The 25747-nt window shown below is 37.6% G+C and overlaps 1 protein-coding gene across 3 annotated transcripts in view; it reads right to left on the bottom strand.

The window, feature by feature from the left end:
- Positions 1-25747, bottom strand: part of ITP (ion transport peptide) — a 69094-nt gene that overhangs the window by 17371 nt on the left and 25976 nt on the right. For 2 of the 3 annotated variants that reach the window (XM_014357630.3, XM_089594193.1), the window contains exon 1: positions 5849-6368. The exons of the other annotated variant lie outside the window; for it this stretch is intronic. In XM_014357630.3, the coding sequence (XP_014213116.2) occupies positions 5849-5857 (9 nt within the window). In that variant the 5' untranslated portion in view covers positions 5858-6368. Of the gene's footprint in view, positions 1-5848; positions 6369-25747 lie in introns of those variants that run through there. 3 annotated transcript variants of the gene reach the window in all.

Below are 25747 nucleotides of genomic sequence, written 5' to 3'. Positions count from 1 at the left end.
AATAATTAAATAGATAAGATAAATAATTTTTGCTTGAAATGGAACAGACAGATTCTCACCAATAACGTGACTATTGAGTTCATAGTATCAGGATTTGTTGCTAAAGTTGTACCAATTTTTCATCTAAGTTATCGTGACTAAATTACATCGCACCCACACATACACTACAAAACCAAAGAAGTTATGTAAGATTGTCTACAAATGAATGGCAAGAAACGAAAGTACCATCATAATAATGGGCACTTATGATGGACAGAAATTGTGAAACGCACATCCTTCTGTAAACCAACAAAATCTAATGGATGGTTTAGCTTTCTGAGCAAACCCCTCGGCTTTCGTGTGTAAAATAGTGATGAGAAAGGGGTGTGGGAGGGCTGGCACGAGCTACAGGTGGCAGCAGAGCTCCTCCCCCTTTGGTCGCGCACACTCACTTGTGCAAACCATAGTTCCATTGTCTGCGCGACCAACACCTGCTGCGGCCGCCGCTGTGGCCTCGAAATCGCCAATAAGTCAACAACCGCGTTATGCTCAGTCCATTTTGATAATGTATTCAAGCTTAAAAAGTAAAAGTAAACAAGCGATGAGGAAGATAAACCGACAAGTGTTTAAACAAACGTGTATGGACGGAAAAACCAATAATTTTGTAAATAGCTCGTTTCCGAGAGAGTTCAGCCGAAACTGCATAGTATATGTATATATATAGTGAGCGCGCGGTGGCTCAGTTGGCTAGGTTGTGGATCGGCACGCGGGAGACCGTGGTTCGATTCCCGGCCATAGTGCGACTTTTTCGGGCAAGTACCTCTGTGATTTTTCACATGTGCTTTTTCACCACGCAATGCTCCTCGAGGAGGGTTTAGGCGACCTTCTCGCAGCAAAATTGCCTAATTCCCCCTACCCCCCTCCCAGTGATGGGAGGCCTCCCATCCCTCTTCCCTTCCTTCTCCCAAGTGCTAAGTGCCCATAGTAGTGCCCTTATTAAAGGAGCCGGACGTAGAGCACTATAACATAAAAAAAAAAAAAAAAAATGTGTATATATATATATATATATATATATATTATGATAGCGAAAGACTCGACGAGCTCACAGTATCGTGAGAAAATCAAATTTAACTTTCCACGCGCACGTGCTGGTGTCCTGCCTCAAAATGCGTCCGGGAGGAGAGAAAGAGAGAGAGAGAGAGACAAGAAGTTGAATGGGAAGTGCATGTGCGTACGTGCCGACGACAAGTGCGAGATGGATCCGGCCGTGAGTCTTTCCAGACGGGACGACGGCGGCGCGCGTGTTTACCCCACGAACCGGCATCTTCTCAATGAGATCTAAAGATAGACGACCCCATCCTCAGCCCCCACCTTCTCCGCCACTCACTCGTGTGCTTCTTTCATTCCGCCACGCTAGCGATGGTTTTCGTCTCTGAGGGATTCAAGATTCGACGTTTCGAAACAATATTATCATCATCGTTTTGGCCGGCTCTTTGATGTTTTAGTGGAAAAGCTAACATCTTCATATTGTATTTAAGGATCATTTTACTTTGTTTTTTCAAGACAGAAATGAGATCTCTCTCGAAAGTGAAAGAAAATTTGTTTTTTCCTACTTCGTAACTATCTGTCATCATAAAAAATGTATTTACTGATTTATCGAAATGTAATAGTACATTACGTACGAGTTTGCAAAGGCTTCGATTTACGAATCGAGAGGTTTACGGCACGAGCCGATGGCGAGAAGCCTTTTCGAACGAGTTTCGTACACTATTTTTCCGCCTGAGAACCCAAAATCAAGCGGTGAAGGTGCTATTTTGAGGTTAGAAGGCAGAAAATAGATTTGCATCGTTGGAAACAGAGTTATTTTTCTTCAGAATTTAGCATTCATCTGCAACTAAGATGTAACTTTACCCATTTACAAGCAATACATCATTTTGTAAAAAAGAATTACCTACAATAGATAAATAATTCATCTACATCGATTCGAGACTTAAGATCTGCAACAAAGGGAAATTCGTTAATGCTTAGCTCGAGCCATTAAGACGTAATAAATATGTATTTCGTTTCGTTACCATCTACTTTTTTTTAACCTCTAGTAAGTACATACAAATAATTTATTCATCAACATATTGAGTACTTGCTCATATTTAAATCCAAATTTATCAATAGCCAACCCTACTAAAATTTCTCAGGTGCTTTCTCATCTCAAAATCTTTTTTTGCACTTTAAGTCTTTTGGTAAACTTTTTCAGTAGTTTTTCAAATGATTACAATGAAGTAATAGACGACATTTGTAATAATTTGCAACTTATTGCACAACGCATGATCAATTGAATAGAAGGGAGCAAGAATAAGAGATCGAGAAAAGGGACGTTATCGTACTACTTCCTAAAAAATAAACTTTCCAAAAAAAAGTTGAATTGATAAACAAGAAAGATGATCATGTGTGTATTTTGATTAACAGACTCGTCATGAAAAAATAGCGGTGGAGGACAAAATAATTGTGCAAAACTGAAGGAAAAAAGAATTAATTTTTTACCGAGAGATGATTAACATGGTGCGTTTTCTCTCCTTCCTTGGGCAAACGGATCTGCCGTACAAGTGGCCTCATCGTTTTACCGTCTCTTCCCGCGGGAATCAGTCTGTCCTTTTCCGTGACGTCGTTACGTACGCGTCTTTACCACATCGTTACTTTCTAACTGAGATTTTACCCCAAGATATTCGAGAACCCAAGCTTACGCGCTAAAAATAGAATACCGAAAGTCCTTTGGGGGAAAAAATTCCGTGTCACCTTACCCACTCGTTTCCTCTTCGGAAACACGCGCTGGCTCGTCTCTCTTTAACGATTACGCCCGCCTTCCTTTTTCTTTCATCTCTATTTATGAGTGCAGCACTAGGATTTCGATGAAGATACCCGAGTTACTTTTAGCCTCAACTTTTGCATTTATCAACAACTCGAGCGCTCGCGTCATTTTATATCTCTCTTTTTCTCTAATTGACCTGAAACGCACTAACTACATCTTATTTTCCTAAGGTTGAGCAAGAAAGATTTCTCGTTGATTTTTTCAATTTTTTTTTTTTTTAACGATGACGTCTATTTACGTTACCAAGTATAATGTGTTATGTCAATGAAACCTCGTATGATGTAATGACAAGGTTGTTATTATAATCGAGTGGAGGTACGAAAAAAAAAAAAAAAAAAAAAATTCAAGAACGAAGGTTATTTTACGACTGACACTATTGGTGGACTGGCGTATAGAAATCAATTCGCTTCTCGCGATCGGCAGCATTACACCCAAATTTCGCGTGAAAGTGTATCCAAAAATAGTTATATGGCCTACTCGACTCTTTTTTTCTTCACAAGTACATATGCATGCTAAACAACAGCAGCTTAGGTTCAGTAACATCCAACGTATCTCTGGCGAGTGGACGCACTTACTTCCATTTGGAGTGCGCTATTTATTGTGCACGAACTCGTATGGTCTGCTGCAAAGCAATATAGCCTCAAAAGGACCGACACACGCGAAATACAAATAAAAAAGTGGACGTTTGTAGATATATACCCACGCGTAACGAGGGTCGAATGGATTAGCATCAGAATTAACATGTAGTTGACAACGAAACGCATAGGAGAGTCTCTCCTTTCTTTTGGTGTACTAACAATCTCTACTCTTACGATGATATACTATTAGTGCTGTTTAGTAATGGTTATGGGCTATGGTAGAGGTCTAGTGGTTTGTACAAGGTAGATAACTTTTCGCTGAAAAATTTGGCGTCCACGGAGAACGGCACTCGCGTGTGTGGGTACTAAACTTATAAGTACAAGAAAAAGAGAGCAGAGAATATTGTTGTAGGCGTGTTGCACGTGCTTTATATCTATAGCTATCTAACTATCTCTATAACATTTTCAGACGAATATTACAAAAGATCAATAGCTACTTTGTTCGCAAAAATAAGTCTGCCGCAATTCATACACGGAGATGGTTACTTTTTGATGATTAAATCGAGATAAAACCTCCTTTTGCGAACAAAATACCCACTTTTGCGTGAGAAATCAAGATAAAAACGCCTCTCTTTCATTGCTACGCTGAAACAAACTCTTGAAAAATTTTTTCTGAGCCCAGCGGTCATTTATCCGAAATGCAACCGTAACAGTCGTTGCTGAACCTCGACAATAATTGATCGAGATGCAGTTTACCCGCAATTACTTTCTACAACCTTATAAATGTAAATTTATATTTAGTAATTAGAAAACAGCGTACTTTGAAAAATTAAAAAAAATTACATATGCCAGGTGCACTTTGCGCACTCGATGATATTTTATAACGATACATACTTCAGTGAGGAGTTTTTTAATTCACAAATAGTAGATAGTCACACTTTGTTCTTTGATCATTCGTTTTTTCCGCTTCGTAGCAAGTTTATCTTGCTGAAAAAATATATACCGTGTCACATAATTAACTTGTACATTGTTATCGTCATTTAAATTTTATATTCTACATTTTTATTCAAACATTAGAATAACTTAATAAAGTTGTAATTTTTATTACTTTTGTAAAAACAAAGTTATTATTATGTGGATGCAATCGAGTAATCATAATTAAATAATTTTTGATTAACTTTAAAGTTAGGGATTCATGGAATCGTTAAAAAAATTTTCAAATATATGTACAGTAACAAAGAATTTTTGTTTTTATCGAATGTAACTTTCATTAAGATAGCTCAAGAGTAAAACGATTCTCAAAAGAAATGAGAAATTTTTTAAAATTGTTTATCATATTAAAATGTACTTTCTCTCTCTCTCTCTCTCGAAACAATAGACCTGATCTTTGTAAAAATGCGTAAAAAATCTTGTTGGCAGTTGATTTTAAAATGGGCTACTGTAAAGATCGATACTTTTCTTGAAGAATTTCACAAAAAATTGATTGATCTGACTGGCAGAAATTTTGGGCAACAACACAACTGTTCTCCAAAATATGTGATCTGAAACCTAACATCAGAATTAACAAATAACAACTATTTTTACCAGTGTGGCTATTGAAATCGATCGATCGATTGAGCAAGCGAAAAGACTACTGCTTACTCATAGCCCGCAACTTCTGACGAAAATTAGCACCCGTCGGAGTTCTGGAGAAGAGTATTTCATGGCAGAGCTCGAACGACAAAAAAGAAAAATCCTCGGTATCAAAGGCCTTTGGCAGAGGCTGGAAGGTGCTTACAAGACGAATATTGATTTTGCACCCACACAAAAAAAAATCACGTTTCTTTGGGGAAAGCATCCGAAGTTAATCATACCCTCTTCACGAACATATCAGAACAATCGAGGCAGTAAGATACGTACGCTTGTACGGTAACACATGGATACGGAACATCATTGGATTTATCGCAGGACTGGCTATTTTTCATGTATTCTTCAGTTTTACTTGACGTTTGTTTATGAATGGATATGGTACAGAGTGTGTCGGGCTTTTGTAATCCGGCGGTCAGTACCGAGCTCTCACGTCTCCACCTCTAGCGTGACGTATGCAAAAACTTTATTACCCATAAACCATACCAATCTTTACCGATCTTCCAAGTAAGAGTCAAGTGTGAATAGATCACCCTTATATACCCTAGCTGCCATCAAAGTTACGACTAAACTTACCGATCCAGTTATTGCAGCACAACCAGTGGTTGTGGGGGAGAAAGAAATTAGGAAAGCAAAGCATTAACAATTTTCATGCCTCTATGGGGTACGTACCCTCTAATAAATCATGCTGCAACACCGGATACGCAGAGTAAATAAATCCTTCAATGACAGCTGCCACCTACCTACACGCAAGTTAAAGGCACACGGATGTAGAGATAGACTTGTATGATGATATACTTACGTTACTCATGTGTGCAGAGTCCTGTTCTCTCTTTTTCCTCTGCTCATCCACAGCTCGTACAGAAATCTCTCGCCTCCTTCTTATACGCGAAGGACTAGCTCTGCTGACGTTTTACACCCTCCGTAAGTAATAACTGGGGTGCAACGATTGGCAGCAAAATAATGCAAAACTTTTGATTCCACGGCTTAAATGACCTTGATGGAGAGGGTAGGCGTTATCGTTGCAACAGTAGTGCGTAAATAGATGCTTACAAGTTCACTGACTTTCCGTCTCGATGGTACTTTGGAGCTTTTTTATCCGGCTGAATGTAACAGTAGCACAAATTCGACGTAAAACACCGATGCAATCACAATCGTCGCTGATGTAGTCGCACACTCGCGGAGTCGAACGGTAACAACTATTGGCACACTGCGTTCTCCGCACTCTTATATAATTGTCACCGATCCAAGTGCTTGATGCTTAATAAGTAGGCACGTGCACGGGATGTACGAGTATCCAGTACCTGACTCCGAAAGGGGGAAACAAGGGAGCAACAGTACTTACGAGGTGCACAATGCGTACAAGACGAAGCCGAACCGCAGCCTGGCCGAGGCCTGCACAATATACACTGTTGAGCCGTAGCACACACTGCACGTGTCCCCACCCCCCGGTGTGCCTATCACGTCTGCACCGCGATTCTTGGAACAGGAGAGCTGCCACGCGAACACCTCTGGATGGTGCAATAACAAATAACTATAAACTTTTATTCGAATAGCACGCGATTTGTAGTTTCAGACGTGCAAGCAAATGCGGACAATTGCAAATACAGGATGACAATGCAATATATCGCCCGGAAGAGCACACGAGAAAATGAAAATAGCAGCCGCGGTCCTGGCAAACGAGTGTTAAGTCCAAAAAGTGAAAAACTCTCGACGTGACGTCTCGAAAATCGACACACACAACACAACTCTCGTAGAGGCTCGACGGACTGACATTAACTAGCGCGCCGCGCCAGCTTCGCTTATAATAACACGGCCGAGCGGTCCGCTAACCAATCAGCGCTCGCGCGCGCTCTCCAGTCTCCGCTGCCGTGCGCCAGCCTACTACTCCTTCTTCCTAACCCCCTCCCTCTCTCGACGCTGAACTTCAGCCTCAGCATCGCAGCAGCAGCGGCGTGCAGCAACGTGGTGTGCTCACATGTATTCGGCTCGACTCTTCATCGCGACCACCATCGCGCCACTCTCCCATATATGTATACATGTATTTGTATTGCTCCTTTATTTATTTTTTTTTTCCTTCTTTTTTCTCAAACTCTCTCGCTCTCTTTCTCAGGCATACGACGCAACGTGTGCGTACCCACTTGTAACTTGTCCTCTTCGTCATCGGGTTGTCGCCGCCACATCGTCTTCAAGGGTCGAAGATGCACTAAAAATAGATATGTATGTATATAAGCGTGATCCTCGCTCTCGAGTCATTTGAACGAAATTCTGCTGAACCACTGTTAAGTATACACTTGACGTCAATATTCCTTACAAACTGCAATTTGGCCCCTGCATGGTGACATGCTTTTTAAAATTATTTTACTTTTCTAATGATAAATTTTCATAGTGAAAAACGAGGTGAAAATCATTGTCGGCAAGGTTTTAATGTCCTTGCTCTTTTCTCCAGTGCACGTAAATATATACATATTATTATTATTATTATTTCCGCCACCGACGTACTTGGGCCTACGACGTACATAGTGCACCTTTTTCTCCAGCAACAGAAAAAGACCCCCCGCATCTTGCGTTCTCCCTCGGTGGCAGCCAATACATTACACACACTTTCTTGCAAGACTCCTTTTGCTCTCTCTCTCTCTTTTTGTCTCTCGTCGCCTCTTAGTTTCCTTTTCCGTCCTTTTCTCTCTCGCATCCTCCTCTTTTGTCTCTTCTTCGTTTTCTCGTAATCGCTCCTTTTCCCTGTAACATACCTACATAGATAAAAGCGAGTTATAGTATAGGGTGGTGAATCGGTAATGCCGATATAGTGACGATTTTTCTGCACGCGCGCGCGTGCGCCGTCGATTGCCGGCATCCTTTGACGCACCCGGCGAGTTTTTTTTCTCCTCTCCTCTCGCTCCGTTTTTTGTCACTGTTTTTTTTTCTTCCTTTTTCACTTTCAAAGCAGAACGCGCTTTCCGGTTTATCGGTTCCTACGGGGTCACCAAAAAAGAGCCAGCTACGTGCCGCTTGGCCCGTCCGTTTACACGATCTTCCTCCCTCTCCCCCGCTTTTTTTTCAACTTTGGTTTTGTAATTTCAAACTCAAATGCCGCGTACTGACGTACAAAATACTATTTGTACAAGTGAAAATGAATTTCATAATCCTGCAGTCGAGGACCCATCGTCCTCCTCCGTCCCAGCAATTTATGAAGTACTCTAACCTGCAAAACGGCAAATGTTGCGAAATTTCGTCTGCTTTCGTGCAAGTTGTACCAATTATGATACGTCCTCTTCTCGCGCGCACATAGATATACACAAAACCTATACAGACATATGGGGACGCGAGAATTGGCGGCCGTTTAAATTGTAATTGCCGCGACTGACTTCGCGTCTCCATGAGTCTCTTCGGACGACGTTGATCTCCGAGGGTATAATTTTCTTTTACGTGTGTGCGCGAATGTAACGATGCTCGCTTACTTATCGAAGAGTGGAATAACAAATTGAACCGAGTTGGATCTGCGTGTCATACATGCCTGCGGAGCTGGAAAAGTTGCATTATTTTCCGAGTTTGTGCGCGTGATTCGTCAGTTTTTCTTTTTTTTCATCCTGAAAGAGAGAAGACTACTCCAACAGCACTTTGCACCAGAGAAGTTGATTCATCGCTGTACGTACGGGGAAATTCTTGCGGGGTTTTTTTCTTTTTCGTCGTTTGGATGGACATGCGTCACCAAACTGGGTCCCTGCCCGGGTATTCCGGTAGCATGGATTATTTTTCATCGTGGCATCGTTAGCTTTGCATTTTTATCACGTTTGTACGAAACGAAGAAATAGTATTTTTCGTATCTGGTGATACATGTCTCAAGGGCAAGAGAGACTGAATTTTTTTCATTTTGAGGGTGCAGCAAGTGTCCAAAGGTTGAAAATTACAAGTGAATCTTATTTTTACCAAAAGCCATACAAAATTTCGGGATGGGTTGTTACATGTTGTCGATCCACGTGGTTCAGATTTTTTTCGAAAAAATTAAATTTTTAACAAATTTTTGTTTACTTATGTTTAAGCGGAAAAATCGAGCGAAAAAAACACGTGATTTTTCGAAAAATCCCAATCGAATAGGTATATATTACATTTACGAAGTTATCGAAAAACTCGGCTACGATGATATGTGGGTTATAGACGGATAAAGCCATAGGCCAATGTAGGCCATAGCTGTCTTCTTATAAATAATGCGTATACGAACGGTAAGCAGAGCAGGAAATTCGAATTACAAAAAAAAAAAAAAAAAAAAAGCTTTATCTCCGCGTTCTTTCTATAAATAGACGATGCTTCACTTTTCGTCAGCGTCACGCCCTCACGCCACAATACGTACAGGCAGGCATTAAAGATGACTGAAATCATGAGCGGCAGTATTTACATCGGCCACTTTTTTTCCAAAGGACTCCCCGCGTAATCTCGTATCTGTTTCGTGGAAGGAAAAAAAAAACACGCCTGGAAAGACGGTGCCTTATCTTTTGTTGTTTTGTTGGTGTATCGTCAACGTTTGAAGATGAGATGATTTTTGACTGTCCACCGGTAGAGCAACTACGAGTGGGATGCTCGAGGAAAAATCGTACCTACTTTCGTAAGATTCAACGATGTGGCGTGAGATTTTTTACGTATAGAACACGAAACGCAAGGGTATTGTGGGCATGCACTATCGATAAACACCACGTGGTAAAAAAAAACGTCATGTACGAAAGGGAAAACGTGTAAATAATGGAAGTCATCTTATTGTACATTATTGATGGATTAACAATTTGAGGAAAGTAGTTAATTGAGGTAAACTAAAAATTAAAAAAAATGTTTGAGTAAATACTAAATGCGTGATTGTTGCTGCCAACTCGTCGGTTTGTTTTATAGCTTCTGAAATAATTTCTTACCAAATATTCGACCCTTAAATGGTACACAAGCGATTATGTGAATTTAGATTTTTTAATATTTGTATTAAATATATTTGTTAATTAAAGTTTTACCTTTAAGGTTAAGAACTTTTAATGCATCCCTGAATTTTCTGAAACTGACTCATCGTTGAGTATCAGTGGAGTTAAGTAAAAGTTGATGACTAACACAGTTGCTCTTGATTATTAAAAAAAATCAAGTAAAAAAATACGTACATACCAATATTTGATATACTCGCTTGTACGACGTAGTTGGAAATCTTGTGTCGAATTTCGATCTAATAATGTAATAGCCAAAAATAGAAATTATCAGAGTAAAGCTTAACGAGCGCTACTGTGTGTTATTATCATTTCTATGTACATTTGTGATACGGAATAGCTAATCTGTTTTTTCTCTCTTTGTTCGCGTACATCATATACGTCATTTGAGTGCCGAGAAAACTTTATGAGAAGTGATTATGTAACTTTTTACGTTGTATACGTTGTGGTCCACCACGTGTGTACCAGAAATATTAAAACTTGGTACCATATTTCTTTCTACTCGCCTTCGATTTTTTCCGATGGCTAAGCTGCACGGATTTTTATCCCTCCACGAAAATTCGTTGCAGATCAATTTCCACATGTTTACTCTATGTGTATACGGTGAAGGTGAAATATTAAATTTTAATGACACCTGCGCATTTTGTTTGAAAAATCCGTACATTGAGTCTATGAATATTGTCCAACTGATCTTCATTTGCGTGAAAATACAAAATAATTTTCTGGTGTTTTTAATGACATTGCATAGAAAAATAAACGGTTTTTTGAAGTTTGAGTTATTTTTTTCAGTTACAAAAAAATAGTTAAATGCTTGAACTGCGTAAATAAAACTAAAACTAAATATAATTAAACTATTCAAAGTGAGTTATAATTTACTTAAAATATTTTAGTGAAACAACTTATCCTAGTCTCACTGAAATAAGCACAGTTGCAGTCCAATAGTGAAAACCAACGCAAACTACTTGTCTTTACAAACAAAGTTTCAAAATTGATTTCAAACCATATTAAAACTGTATAAATAACACAGAAGACATTTTTTTTTCAAACAAAAGAAACAACAATCTTCTAACGAGAACAGTCAAACTCACTCTTTAGATTCGGCGTAGTTTTTACGTACTTTTACAGCTTCTTTCATTGAACTAACCTTTCTTTAAATTTGCAATCCAAAATACAACTATGTTTCTTATACCTTTTTTCTGTCAGACAGTGATAATTTTGCCAGGGATATTTTTTAACACAAGATTTTCCTTACATTTTTGTTATCTTATCATTTTGTAATCTTTAATCAGAGGTAACAATTCATACAATGGTTATATACAAGGCCTTTTTTAATTATGCAATACTTTTGAAAAAAAAATTTATTACTCGATGGACTGATTTATGTAGCGTGGGAAATTTATAATCATTAAATAAATATTTCCTTTGTAGCCAAAATTATACTGCCAAAGAGATGTGCCGTGTATCATATCAGGGTTACATTGCAAGTACTATATTCGTGTATGTGTAATCATGTTGGCTGCAATCACAAAGTATAAGATTAACTCATTCGTACACGAAACGATGACATTACAAATTGTTACGTGCGAAAGTGTACCATATTTTGTTTAATGAAGAGTAAAAAGTGGTGATAAAAAATAAGACTTTCTTTTCAAGTATGACAAAATTGACGTTTTCCATAGACTTTTTTTACATAACAGTGTCATCACCCCATTGTAGAGTAAAACTTATCGTACAAGCAACAAGTATCATTTTGCAAAGCACGTCTTGGCTCAGGATCTTGAGATAGTCTAAAATTAACTGTATCTAAAAATATTTTCAGTGATTTTTGTAGGCCTTAGCGAAACCGTATCAAGAAAAAAAGTCCCAACTTTCCCGGAACACACTGGAGCGAAATATCAATTATCAGAGTTGCGCCAAAAAATCGGACTGTTCACATCTAAGTAGTAAAAGAACTTTGTACTGTACACGTTTTCTCCTTTCACACAAAGACGATGTTGTCTACCAAATAACAATGTAAAAAGATAAAAACTACTTGGATTAACGTTTATCGATTTTTGTACAAAAATGCTCTCATTTCCGGTACTAATGTGTTTTTTGTTACATTTTGCATAACCGGCTGTAATTTTGCTACATTAAAATTGTGAGTAGTTGTGAAAAAAAAAGAAAATTAAAAAACCAATTAGTTATTCGTGACTTCTGCCGGTACACATTAAAAAAAAAAAAAAAAAAAAAAAAAACAGCTTATCAGCGTGACGTCGCGAAAACGGTGAACGCCGATCGCGAAGTGAAAGTGCATCCGTCGCTTTAAAAACGCGAAGGAGATGAAGGGAGGAGAAAAAAAAGAAATCAATTCCCCATGGGATGCGTTTTATTACAAGCACAATGAAACAGCGGCGCGAAACCCGAGGGAGAGAGAGAAGCGGAGCATCTGCGTACTCGATAAAAAGTTCGATGCGCTGTTACTGCCTCCGACAGCACTCCATGTGCGCTGTGCGTACACGCGGCGGCGTAACGATCGAGAAAACGACGTCACGGCGTTGAAAAAAAGAATGACCTATTTCACCTCCTCCTGCCCCTCCTGCCACTGTAATACTCTTCGGCCGAGTGAAGATGAGAGGCAAGACGCTCGCGTTGCTCTTTTTATTTTGCCGACACTTTCGTACTCGGCTCGAGGATTCGCGCTGTGCGTTTGACCAACCGATCGGTCCAACGATTGCTCCCGGCACTTTTTTGCCGTTCGATTTCTTTTTTTTCCTTGCAGTAGACTGAATTGCAGATTTTTCTGCACTGCTCGCGTGTTTTTTCGTTCGGATGACGAAGAGAAAACGAGTGTCATCGGCAGCGGAGTGAAATATATTTTCGATCTCGGATGCGTGAATTGACGTAAGACGCGCGGGGCGTGAAAAAAAAAAAAAAAAAAAAAAAGATCCGTATATCGTTGTATAGGCAGGCGCAATGAGCGTCGAAACGATGACGAGATCGAAAAATGTATTTCATCGTCTATTCTAGAGCGAATGCTCGAATATTAAGTGAGCCGTGAGTCGAGAGTTGAAATTATTACGAGGCGCTACTCGCATGTATATATGTATATGTGTGTGCGTCGATTGAAGGGAGATTGAGAGAATAGTAGATACGCGTGTGTGATGAATTACTTGCGTGGTTTTTCAATCGAATCGATTACGAGCGGCATTTTTTGCGAACCCAAGATCATCGAGTGTTGCGTTTGGCAGCCCGCGATTAGCTCAACATTTTATTAATCCTCGTGCGTGTACATCACCCATGTTTACTGTACCTCTAACCGATTAATATGTCAAAAGTAATGCTGCGCACGATTTAGTATATTTTTTTCTTTCTTTTTTTTTTTTTTTTTTTCCAAGTAAAAAGAAGTTGCTAAATATGTAATACAGTTGGGGCAAAATTATTAATAGACATGATGCAAATTACTAAAAAAAGGACCATGATTTTAAATTTTTAATATTTTATTGGTACGTGGATAATTTTACCACAAAAAGGAGTAAGAAAAGGATATTGTTCCGGATCAATCGAGCATATATTTCAAAGTGAAATATGTGAAAGGGTTTTCTGTCATGTGTGTGTAAAAAAATGTGTTTGAATGTAAATGACGAACTGTCATATGTTAAAAAAATGTTGATTTTGGTTAAAAAAAAAAAGGTGTTCAGTTTGCGACCAACTACAATGACTAAGAGTCACATTTTGTTTGTCAGCAATAAAAATATTCTTCAAACTCGACAATTGTCCAAAGATGTTTCTTTCTTTGCGCGAAGCTGATTTTGTCAGCTATAGATATAGTTCATATGTTACTACCCTCCTCCCATCTACGTTTATTTCACGCATATGTCAATTGATGTACAACAGAAGTGAGTCACGGTAATATGTGGAAGGTAACATTTTTACGTAACTTTACAAATAAATTATCATTCGATAGTTGCCCTGCTTGGAGTTCGAAATTTGTTTACCAAATAGTCACATACATTGTTGCGTATCGTATACGAAATTCATAGATAATTTTCTCACTTCATCTTCGCAGTGTGACTCACGTATTACTATTTCTCATCTCAATTAAAGACATGAGTACTTGATGAGTACAAAAAGTGATCGCTGTATTAAATGTCATGGTTTCGTGAGCATTATTTCCCGGCGTGTTGGCACAAAAAATTCTTAGGCTTCTCAAATGAGAGTTCAATAAAAAAAAAAGTATGAAAATAGTTGCAGTCGCTTGCTATACTTACTCCTCGATTTCTAAAGTTAGGGGGGAAAAAAGCGATTCCATTGTGTCACCTGTCGCGGTTAAATAATACAAGATCATATCGTACAAAGGTATATAAAGCACGTGTAGAACCGGCAATATTACGTTAAACCTTACATATATGAATATTCGTGTGCACCACATAAGACACGATGCGTACGATTAGACGGCTCGTCGTCGGCAAAAACGCCCTGACATCAATGCCTGCATCACACGCGAGAGAGATGTACCAATTAAACACACAGTGTGTTCGTTACGCGCGCACATATGCAACGACCACAACCTCGACGGATGCACATTAAGTACGCGCAGTTTTATCGGCTCCGCATCTTCCAGACTTGTTTCTGTATAAGTACCTACTTCGTTTTGATTCTTATTTACGACGACAAGAGAAATAAACCAAGAGAGGAGGCAAGTTGTCGTCATCCGTGAACTCACCATCAGATGAGTTGACCAGTAGTATACATTATACCGTTGTCTGTACGACCGTTGTTGAAAAGCTTTAAATCAAGCCATTGTGGCAAGTGAAAATGTTACTTCGAAAGCAACGGACATTTTTACATTCCCCATTTCTTCAATTGAGCGTGTATTTTCCATGGAGTCTCGCGATCTCTCAATGTGTAATGCATTTTCTGATATTAATATTTTACAGCAACATTGAGAGTTCCCTCGTACGTTTGATAAAATTCTGATTTGTAGTATTTAATCAAAGATTGGATAAAATAATTTTTTTGCTCCCCCACTACTTTTGTCCCTAGTTTAAAGAGCTCTTGTGCACGGGAAAAAAAGATATAACCCAAACATATTTCAGTTGGGGAAACCAAACTTTTTACCATAACAAATTATTCTTTCAGAAATTTTTTGACTACTTTAATCACCGAATTACTGCACCAACTAAGCTACAACTCTTTTGGTGTGGTTTCCACAGTTCTTGCTTCTGTCAAAGGTGTAATTATACCAAATTACAACTTCTAACACCGGTATTCACGTTAATTTCCACGTTAAAGTTTACTGTGAATACATTATATGAGTATGTGCAATGTCGAGTTTGTGTCTATGTAAAGTTGTATATTCATACGTACATTTTGGTAGATTTTTGGGTTAATCTTTTTCGCGTTGAGTAACCTAATAAAAAAACTTCATTTAGCTTTCGCTTGGCTTAATTTGTTTCCTGTAATAAGGATCTATTGTTCTCAACATAACAAATTTGAATTATATTTTTAAACAGTATGAATCATCCTAAAAGTATGTACCTAATAAAAAATGTTTTATTAAATCTTAGTAATGTATTCTTTCATACGTATCTAATCATTGTGATATATTTGTATGTTTATATTACTGTACATTCATATACATACTAGCGGCCCCCCGTCTCGGCTTCGCCCGAGACTTATTCAATGGAACATCGTTGTGTGTTGGCATGTAATGTTAAACGTTTCGGTTAGAAATTTTACATTTATTCCTGACACTTCTCAGAACAAAAATCTTCCTTTTAAAAGCATAGTTGTTCGCAATCCATACAGTTTATTTGGTATTTGGTCAAATAATAAGCTGCAAAAATTAAAAATAAATATAACTATACTGAAAAGTACCGTGCGTTCCTTATACCATGAAATAATCATTGGCCATAAGGGACCGTTGATTTGCAGTTTCTCCCGTGTTATTCATGGAAACAGCTATTTTTTAAAGCTGTTAAGATTTTAAACTCCCAAACAATATATTCCAAAAATTTTTTTTTTCTCTTATCCCACAACTTTATTACCAGAGCAACAAAGTCCTGGAGCTTAATCTTTACATTTTTTTATTGCCACAAACATGTAAATACATTTTCTACTTATTTAAAAAACTGAAAGATTTAAGAGATTACTGTGAGGGTACAATGATAAGCTGATCTCTCTCGTAATGGATTCTTTATTTGTTGATTTTGATGCTGCTGTTTCAATCTCGATAAATTTTCTGCGTCAGTTTCTTGACGTCTGAAACTGTATTTATTAGATACGTTTGAAGTTTTTCTTCCAATTCACCCTCTTGCGACTTTTGGCATGCTTCAAATTTTTGTGACCCCTAAAAGCTATTTTCTGTCAACTTTGTTAAGTTCTAATATATATTTGTTGGCAAGGTATTTCGACGTCCGATGGCCCTAAAAAAAAGGTGAGCTTCTTAAGTAAACTCTTTCTAGACTGAAGTTAACAGCAAACGTGATTGCCTCCGTACCTCAGGTTGATCTTCTCTGGGCTGCTATTAAAGCCCCAGACTGATCGGAAGAAAAATAACAAAGTCTGAAGCTTTGGAGCTAGTTGTAGTGCTCTTTCCCAACGTCTCCTGGTATAACGTCGAAGACTTTGGTGTCTAAAGCACTTTTTTTCTGCAGACTCAGTTGTTTTGGTAATCTAAGGCGAGGAGATTGGTTCGTAATGCTTGCCCGATGGAGACTGTCCCGTTGGCTCAAAAGTTTTTTTTTCTCTTCATGGCTGTTAGTTTTACCCAGTGCAGACCCTGTAGAGGATCGATGATTCCTGGTTGAATGCTTAGAGTCGAGAGGGTAATATAGGGTCGTCGGTCACCGGGGTTCCAAGCCTTGCGAAGAACAACTCCACTCGTGACGACTGCCAGTGAATGACTGACTTGGTTTAATAGTGGCCGTCTTTAGTTAACATAGTCTTTTAGTCGACGAATCGCTTCCAGAAATGGTAGTTAAAATGTATTTGTTGGTAAGGTAGTTTAAACTTAGGTGGCCCTTAAAAGTATCGATGAGATTGATGGTTGAGTAGGGAACGTAAGTACTTATAATAGCCCTGAAAAGGCCCAAAGGTGAAACTTCCAGCTGTTCCTTATTATTATTCCTGATGATGAAGAGCTGGCTTGAGGGTAGCTTGACTCCTACCCTCGAAGTCTTTTCATACAGAGACTGTGATGGAAGGAGGTACACCAATGACCAAAGAATATCTCGTCTTTGGGTCATTTCCCAGATAGCCAACTGCTCATCGTTAGTCAGGAAAATGTGGGTATGGTGTTGGAGACACAATCACTGAGAAGGAAGCCGTTGTGGCTGCCCGCGTTCCTCAGGGCTGTTCTCCCTGGTTTACATTTGTAGCCAAAAATTCTCTTACGGCACCAGGCGGGATGGTGGAATGGCCATATAACTGTGAAGTGTTGGAGTAGGTTGTGTTCTGGCTAGATACGTCTCCTGGTATTCCACGGATTAATTTTTTTTTTTGGTGGCACTCGTCAACCCTGGAAATTTAGGGTAGATGTATACCTTGGTCACTTGCTCATTAGACAAGAGTGTCGTCGGTCATCGGGATACCCAGCTGCACGACTATCATCTATATTTTTGATGCAGCACGATAAACTGCTGGTGGACAACCACAGGATTGATTTTATTTGGACGCCACCTAGCGGATCCTACTGAACTAAAGTGGAGAGCTGGCGTATTTTTGTAAAACTTTGAGCTTACTTATTGCTATTGTGACTAAATTTTCAAGATATAAACTATACTAAAACCATCTAGGAAGTGTCAAGAATCGGTATGCAAAATTTCAGCAAACTCGGTTCAGTAGTTTTCGCGATTAGCGATTACAACGGTTTTAGCGACTTTTCTTTATATATTAGTAAGATATATTGTGAAATACTACAACACCGAAATGGTATCATTTCTTCATATTCTTTCAAAAAATATTTACCATTTGATCTAAAAAATATTATATCATGTCGTAATTTAGAAATGTATCAAAACTGTGTTTACGATTGTGCGCCAAAGGTTTATTGTAGTGATACGTGCAAGGAAAATATTTTTATCTTATTATATTTAAGAAAACATAATATTTTTTTGGCAACACAAATTTATAAAATAAAGATAGTCATCTAAAATCTACTTTCAAGTTGCACAAAAATAATCAACATAAATAGTTAGGGGGCCAGATAGGGTCCCGTAACCTTTTGAGTTAGGATTGACTAAGATTTTTTATGTATTTTTGCCTGCTGAATACGATTTTTGATGGTGGGTCACTGTCCGAGTTCTCAATTTTTCGTTATTAACGAATTTTATCGACACGTTCAAAATTTTACAATTCCGGTGAAAAGAATTTATTCTGATTCTTTAGTAAATTTTGAACAAAAAATTAATTGGGATGTATACATCTAAACCCCATAGATTTTTAGTAAAAAATTATTCAAGTTTAAAAAGACGTGTTTTTTTGCTATTTTCGACCACGTGTTTTTCAGCTGTGGGTGCATTACTTTTAACTTACGTGAGCTCAAATTTTATCTTAAATCATGTACTTTTGGATAAATATAGATTTCTAAACGTTAGATGCTTAACAACTGCGGTACGTTGATCTACGAATGATCATTTTCATAGCCAGCTGGAAATCCATAAACAATCTACGCATACTCGTGATTCTGCCGTAACTTGCTCAGATTGACGTGAAAAATTTTTTAAAAAGAAGTTGCTTGAAAAAAATTTTTTTCATGGTATTTCTACTTTACACAAGATCAGTAACAAATATCTAAAGCGATGCAACAGCCAAATTTACTAGTCAAAAGTTATACGAAATTTTATAAAAGTCAGTTTTCATCGATTTTTGAATAATTGTATCTCTTTCTAACACAAACTCCTTCAACAGTTAGAGTGTTCTTACTGGGTTGAAATGAAATCTGGGATCAAGATCTATTAATTAAAAAAAAATTTGATTCGGTTTTGTGCCTCCATTCGAAAGTTACACCTGTTTTAATTACAGCGTAAATGTCGCTAATAATATAATTTTGGCTGAAATTCAGTATTTTTCATAAAATTACCATAACTTTTCATTGTGGGCATAAAATTCAAAGATTGGTGTTTTAATCATTAGGACTATATTTTTGCTTTCATTTAAACCCAGATAAGGCCACCTAATGGAGGGCACTACTTCTTGGCTACCAACGTTGGAAGTAGTACCACCGTTTTTGCATTTTTGTAGCGAAAAGAGGCCAATTGGACGCAACCCCGAGACACATGTCTCGTCTTTTAGCCCAACAGTAATGAACAAAAAGTTTGGCTGGGATTGATTGCTTTAAAACGAAAAAAAACGGCACTTTGAGGTGAGGTAGGGTCGGAATGGAATTTTCAATGTTTGTAGTGCTCGTATGACTCATGGACGTATTACAATGACTTGTCCACCCATACTTTATTTACTAGCCTCAAATGCAATAAGAAACTGTAGTTTGCGTACCTGTACACGTACACCGAGTGGTTGTTCCATGGAGGGTCGGAACGGAATGAAATGTTTGTACAAGCGAAATACGCCAAAAGAAGAGCTTGGCTATTCAAGTCGTAACAACTTCAGGTACTACTGCTGTAAGGATTTATTCATTTTAGTCCTATACTTTAAAAACTGACCATTGGTTAGCATTTCCAGTCCATAAAGTTACTAGTTTGAACTGATTTTTGTAAAAACCACGATTATGGAGCAAATCTTTAAAAACTGACCATTGGTTAGCATTTCCAGTCCATAAAGTTACTAGTTTGAACTGATTTTTGTAAAAACCACGATTATGGAGCAAATCGACGGCTCGGTAAAAGACAGAGCCAACTAGAAATTTGGGTTGAAAAAGCAGTCAACTCAGATTTGGCTTGAAAAAGGAGCCAACTCAGGTTCGAGTTGAAAAAGCAGCCAACTCGGGAGTAATTTTTTTTCATGAAGTTTTGTCGTGGTAGCACTGAAATTCACAATATAGGTATACGTATGTAAGCGAACAAAGATTTTTCATTAATGCAATGGTTCAGAAAAATAATTTATGTTATTGTAATAAAGTGTACTATACTTATTAAATTATGTGCTTTTTATACGTTATTTTTTTTGTCTGTTCTTATGTTTGCCTCTCAAATCTGATTTAATAATACCATGGTCATCCTTTATTTTATTTTCAAAATTGTTCGAATCATATTGTGCTAAATACCTAAAACAAACATAAAAAGTAGCGCGCCGCATTGACATAGATTTAGTGTATTAATAGTAGAGAAAAATTAAAGATTACAATAACTGTTCATGCTACAGTTCACAAAAAAAATCATTTGTATCGTTAACATAAGTTTTTTTTTATCCAACACGACGTTTGAAAATAAAAAAAATATTAAAAAATTTTTTGAAGAACATTTAAAATAATTTACGTCCATAGTCTGATCATAGAATTACGTCTAATTGCAGTAGACTTGTAAAATACGTAATATATTAAGTGTAATACACTCTATTGCAATAACATAAATTATTTTTCTGAAACATTGGATTAATCAAAAATCTTTGTTCGTTTATATAGGTATACCTATATTTTGAATTTCAGTGCTACTACGACAAAACTTCATGAAAAAAAAATTACTCCCGAGTTGGCTGCTTTTTCAACTCGAACCTGAGTTGGCTCCTTTTTTAAGTCAAATCTGAGTTGACTGCTTTTTCAACCCAAATTTCGAGTTGGCTCCTTTTTCACCAATTATCTGAGTTGGCTCTCTCTTTTACCGAGCCGTCGAAATATGCGGACAAAATGTATGCAGTGAAAACTCACTCGTCTTTGTTAATTTTTGGTGGGACTAAGGTACAAATCCTATCCCCAATAGCTAAAGTATATAATGCTTACACGCCCAAGTAGTAGATAAGCTTTATTTTTTACCGGTGAAAGTTTTTATGAGTGAAATTGAGTTGTGGACATGGGTCGGAATGGAAAATTCGACTCTAAATGATCAATTATCTCAATCAAGAAATTAATATATCGTTATTAGACAAAATGTCAAGTGAAGTTGACAACTTTTAACACAAATTAACGTTTTTAAAGTTTTGGATTTCATTACGGCACGTGAGTATGAGTACCAGACACGATCTGAGCAAGTTACAGCAGAACCACCTATATATATTTATGGAGACCCAATCCGTAGATAGCTAGGAAAAACAAAAACGACCAGTCGTACGTCAGCAATATCACAAGTTGTTAAGCAACTGGCGTTAAAAAAAAATTTTTTTATCTAAAAGTATATGCTTTCAGATGCAATTTGAACCCACGTAAGTTAAAAATAATGCACCCACAGTTGAGAAACAAGTGGTTGAAAATCACAAAAAATGCGTCTTTTCAAACTTGAGTAACTTTTTAGGAAAAATCTATGGGGTTTAGGTGTATACATCCTAAATAATTTTTTGTTCAAAATTTGCTAAAGAATCAGAATAAATTTTTTGTTTACCAAAGCTGTAAAAAATTTTAACTTGTAGACAAATTTTGTTTATAACAAAAAATTTACCATTTTGACAGTGACCCACCATCGAAAATCGTGTTTAGCAGGCAAAAATACGTTTAAAAAAGTTTTGTCGATTCTTTCTAACTCAACATTTCACGAGACTTAACCTGGCCCCCTAACTAAAAGTCCAATTATTCATAAGATTCATAATGTAGCTTAGAAGTATGATTATTATTTTTTTTTAAATTTAGTCACTGTGACATATTGCAAGTGATGATAAACTTTGAAGAATTTTCTTTCTTCTTTATTTAAAGTGTAATCAAAAGGTTCAATATCGAATTACTAAGTTGCATTAGAAATTTTCCATTTTCGATGATAAAAACAATTAACGTTTTATATTTAATCGGGTTATTCACTATCTCGTATCTTTTTATGTAGTGTATTAAAGTGTTGCATGCATGTGGAATGTATTGGAACAGAAGTAATCGAGTAGAAAAACAATTAAGTCCAACACGTGGATTAGATACACATCATGATCACGTGTTTTTTTCTTTTTTCTTTGTAAAGCACGCCTACGATCAGAAATTTGAAGATATGACGTCACTGGAGATACATTTTCTTACTTCATGATACTATGCGCAACGTTAGTGCATAATTATTCTTGTCAGTTTATGTGTACCTATAAAAAAAAGAAAGGTGTTGATCGTGACTAGATAATCAACCAAACACACAATTCTTTACCATGTATTCAATCATAATCGATTAATATGACTAACAAGGTTGAATTAAGGGTATAGAAAATGACTGGTGAAGTTATTCACCCCCAAATCAACGACATGACTCCCACTAATTTTCAAGCACTAATAAGATCCAAGATTGAGAAAATCAGGCATTAGACAATTGAGTGTTATTAAATTACTGCAATATTGTTAAATTTTTCTTGTAAATTTCTCGTATTTAATGTGGAATAACTAGAAATGTAAAATATATTGACTTTGATAAAATATATTTCTGCAGATTATGGAAATTAGATCATTCTAATGATGACACTTTCCATTCTGTAATAGATTAAGTAAAATGAAACATGAGTCCCTCAGATAGACCTGAGAAAAGCCAAAAGGTTACGTCCTCTTAGAAAAGGAGAACAGGCAGAGATCAATAAAAAGATGCCTTTCTTAATAACAATAAATACCACCGAAATAGGATAAACACGGTGGCAAAAGTATTGGTAAAGGCAGCTGAAGGACAGACCTTCATCAATGTGCTTAAGTCAATGAAGGCGAATTTCGACCCTGACAAGGCTGATGTTGCAGTCCAAAGTGTCGTCACTACAAAAAAAGAAGACATGCTCATTAGAGCCAAAGGTATGAAGGACCAGCGGCCCCCCGTCTCAGCTTCGCCCAAGACTTACGAAATGGAATACCGTAGTGTGTTGACATGTAAAGTAAAACGTTTTCAGTTAAAAATTTTACATCTATTTCTGACACTTCTCAGGATAAAAATCTTCTTATTAAAACCATATTTACTCGGAATCCATACAGTTTATTTGGTCAAATAATAAGCTGAAAAAATTGAAAAAAATATAATTATGCTGAAAAGTACCGTGCGTTCCTTATACCATGAAATAATCATTGGCCATAAGGGGCCGTTGATATGCAGTTCCTCCTGTATGATTTACGAAAAGGGCTATTTTTTTTAGCTGTTAAAATTTAAAACTCCCAAAAAATATATGTTCCAAAAAAAATTATTTTTTCCCTTATCTCACAACTTTATTACCAGAGCAACAAAGTCGTGGAGCTTCATCTCTACATTTTTAATCACCACAAAAATACAAATGTATTTTCTACTTATTTAAAATTCTGAAAGATTTAAGAAATTAATGTGAGGGTACAATGAGAAGCTGATCTCTCACGCAATGGATTCTTTATTTATCGATTTTAACGCTGCTGTTTAAATCACGACAAATGTTTTGCGTCAGTTTCTTGACGTCTGAAATTGTATTTATTAGATACGTTTGAAGATTTTCTTCCAATTCACCTTCTTGCGACTTTTGGCATGCTTAAGACTTTCGTGACCCCTAACGGCCGTTTTCTGTTAACTTTGTTAAGTTCTAATATACTTGTTGGCAAGGTAGTTCGACGTCCGATGGCCCTAAAAAAACTGGTTAGCTTCTTAACTCTTTCTTGATTGAAGTTTCCAACAAACGTGATTGCCTCTAAACCGCAGGGTAATCTTTTCTGGCCTACTGTTAAAGCCCCAGACTGATCGGGAGAAAAATTACAAAGTCCGGAGTTTTGGAGCTAGTTGTAGAGATCTTTCCCAACGTCTCCTGGTATGACGTCGAAGACGTTGGTGTCCAAAGCACTTTTTTTCTGCAGACTCAGTTGCTTTGGTGATCTAAGGCGAGGAGATTGGTTCGTGATGCTTGCCCGTTGAAGACTGTCCCGTTGGCTCAAGTTTTTTTTCCTTCATAGCTGTTACGTTTACCCGGCGCAGACCTTGGAGAGGATCGGTGATTCCTGGTTGAATGCTTAGAGTCGAGAAGGTACGATAGGGTCGTCGGTCACCAGAGTTCCCAGCTTTGCGACGAACAACTGCGCTCGTGACAACTGCCAGTGAATGACTGACTTGGTTTAATAGTGGCCGTCTTTAGTTAACATAGTCTTTTAGTCGACGAATAGCTTCCAGAAATGATAGTAAAAATGTATTTGTTGGCAAGGTAGTTTCAACTTAGCTGGCCCTTAAAAGAACCAATGAGATTGAGGGTTTAGTAGGGAACGTAAGTACTTATAATAGCCCTGAAAAGGGCCAAAGGTGAAACTTCCAGCTGTTCCTTATTATTATTCCTGATGATAAAGAGCTGGCTGCGGGTAGCTTGACTCCTACCCTCGAAGTCTTTCTATACAGAGACTGTGATGGAGGAAGGCACACCACTGACCAAAGAATGTCTCGTCTTTGGGTCATTCCCCGGATAACCAACCGCTCATCGTTAGTCGGGAAAATGTGGGTATGGTGTTGGAGACACGATCACTGAGAAGGAAGCCGTTGTGGCTGCCCGCGTTCCTCAGGGCTATCTTCCCTGGCTTACATTTGTAGCCAAAAATTCTTTGACGGCACTAGGTGGGATGGTGGAACGGCCACACAACTGTGAAGTATTGGAGCAGGTTGTGCTCTGGTTAAACACGTCTCCTGGTATTCCACCGGAGACGTTATCGGTTAGAATAAACTTTTTATTGGTTATTGGTGGCAATCGTCTCTCCTGTAGGTTCAAGGTGGAAGTAGACCTAGGTCGCTTGCCCATTGGAGTATATGCCGGTAACCGGGATATCTAGCTGAAGGACTATCTTCTACATTCTCGATGCAGTTTAATGAACTACCGATAGATGACTGAAAAAATTTTGGAGACGTTCTAGCCTATTGTAACCAGATTTATTTAATTCTGTTGCAGGTAGCTTCGATTTTATGTAGACTCCACCTAGCGGATCCTACTGAACTAAAGTGGAAAGCTGACATATTTATGCAAAACTTTGAGCTTATTTATTGCTGTTGTTATTTAATATTTCAAGATAAAGACTGTACTAAAATCATCTAGGAAGTGTCAAGAATTGGTAGGCAAAATTTCAGCAAAATCGGTTTAGTAGTTTTTGCGGTTAGCGATTGCAATGGTTTTAGCGACTTTGCTTTATATATTAGTAAGATGCGGCTTTTTTTTTCACATCAAGTAGAATAGTCGATAAATGGACGAGGAACAGTGATAATAAGCAACAGAAAAGTGATACTAGAATATTTTAGAAGATACTAGATTTTAAAAGAGACTTTGGGACAACAAAATGGAGAGCTTTAAGTAGCACTTTCAAAACCTAACACTAGAGAGCAGAGGATGATGCTGATAAAGATAAACGAACTTATTTCAAGACAAGCAGAAAATGTAGGGAAATTGAAAGTTGGTTTCATAAGCTATCGAATCCGAAGAAGAATTATAGAAACAAGATGCTACAGTTGCCTGGGATACGAACATGTCCTAGGTAACTCTAAAGAAGTTCAAAGATCCAAGTTATGCTTCCGTTGTAAGAGTTCTAGTTACCAGAAGAATGAGTGTTTCAACCCAGCAAGGTGTTTCCTCTGCCCAAAGGTGGAAAACAAGCACGAAGCTGGCAGTGGGAACTGCCTGACGTTGACGTTCAGAAGAGCACTACATGAGGCCAGAAAAAAGGCCTTATCAGGAAGAATTTAAAATAATAAGGTTCGAAAGAAGGAGTCTAAGTTAATGCGAACCCACGA

The sequence above is a fragment of the Copidosoma floridanum genome, unplaced genomic scaffold (genome assembly GCF_036245765.1).
Source record: "Copidosoma floridanum isolate Cflo_tuat_1 unplaced genomic scaffold, Cflo_Japanese_pri ptg000021l, whole genome shotgun sequence".
Taxonomy (NCBI): domain Eukaryota; kingdom Metazoa; phylum Arthropoda; class Insecta; order Hymenoptera; family Encyrtidae; genus Copidosoma; species Copidosoma floridanum.
This window is presented reverse-complemented; position numbering and strand designations above follow the sequence as displayed.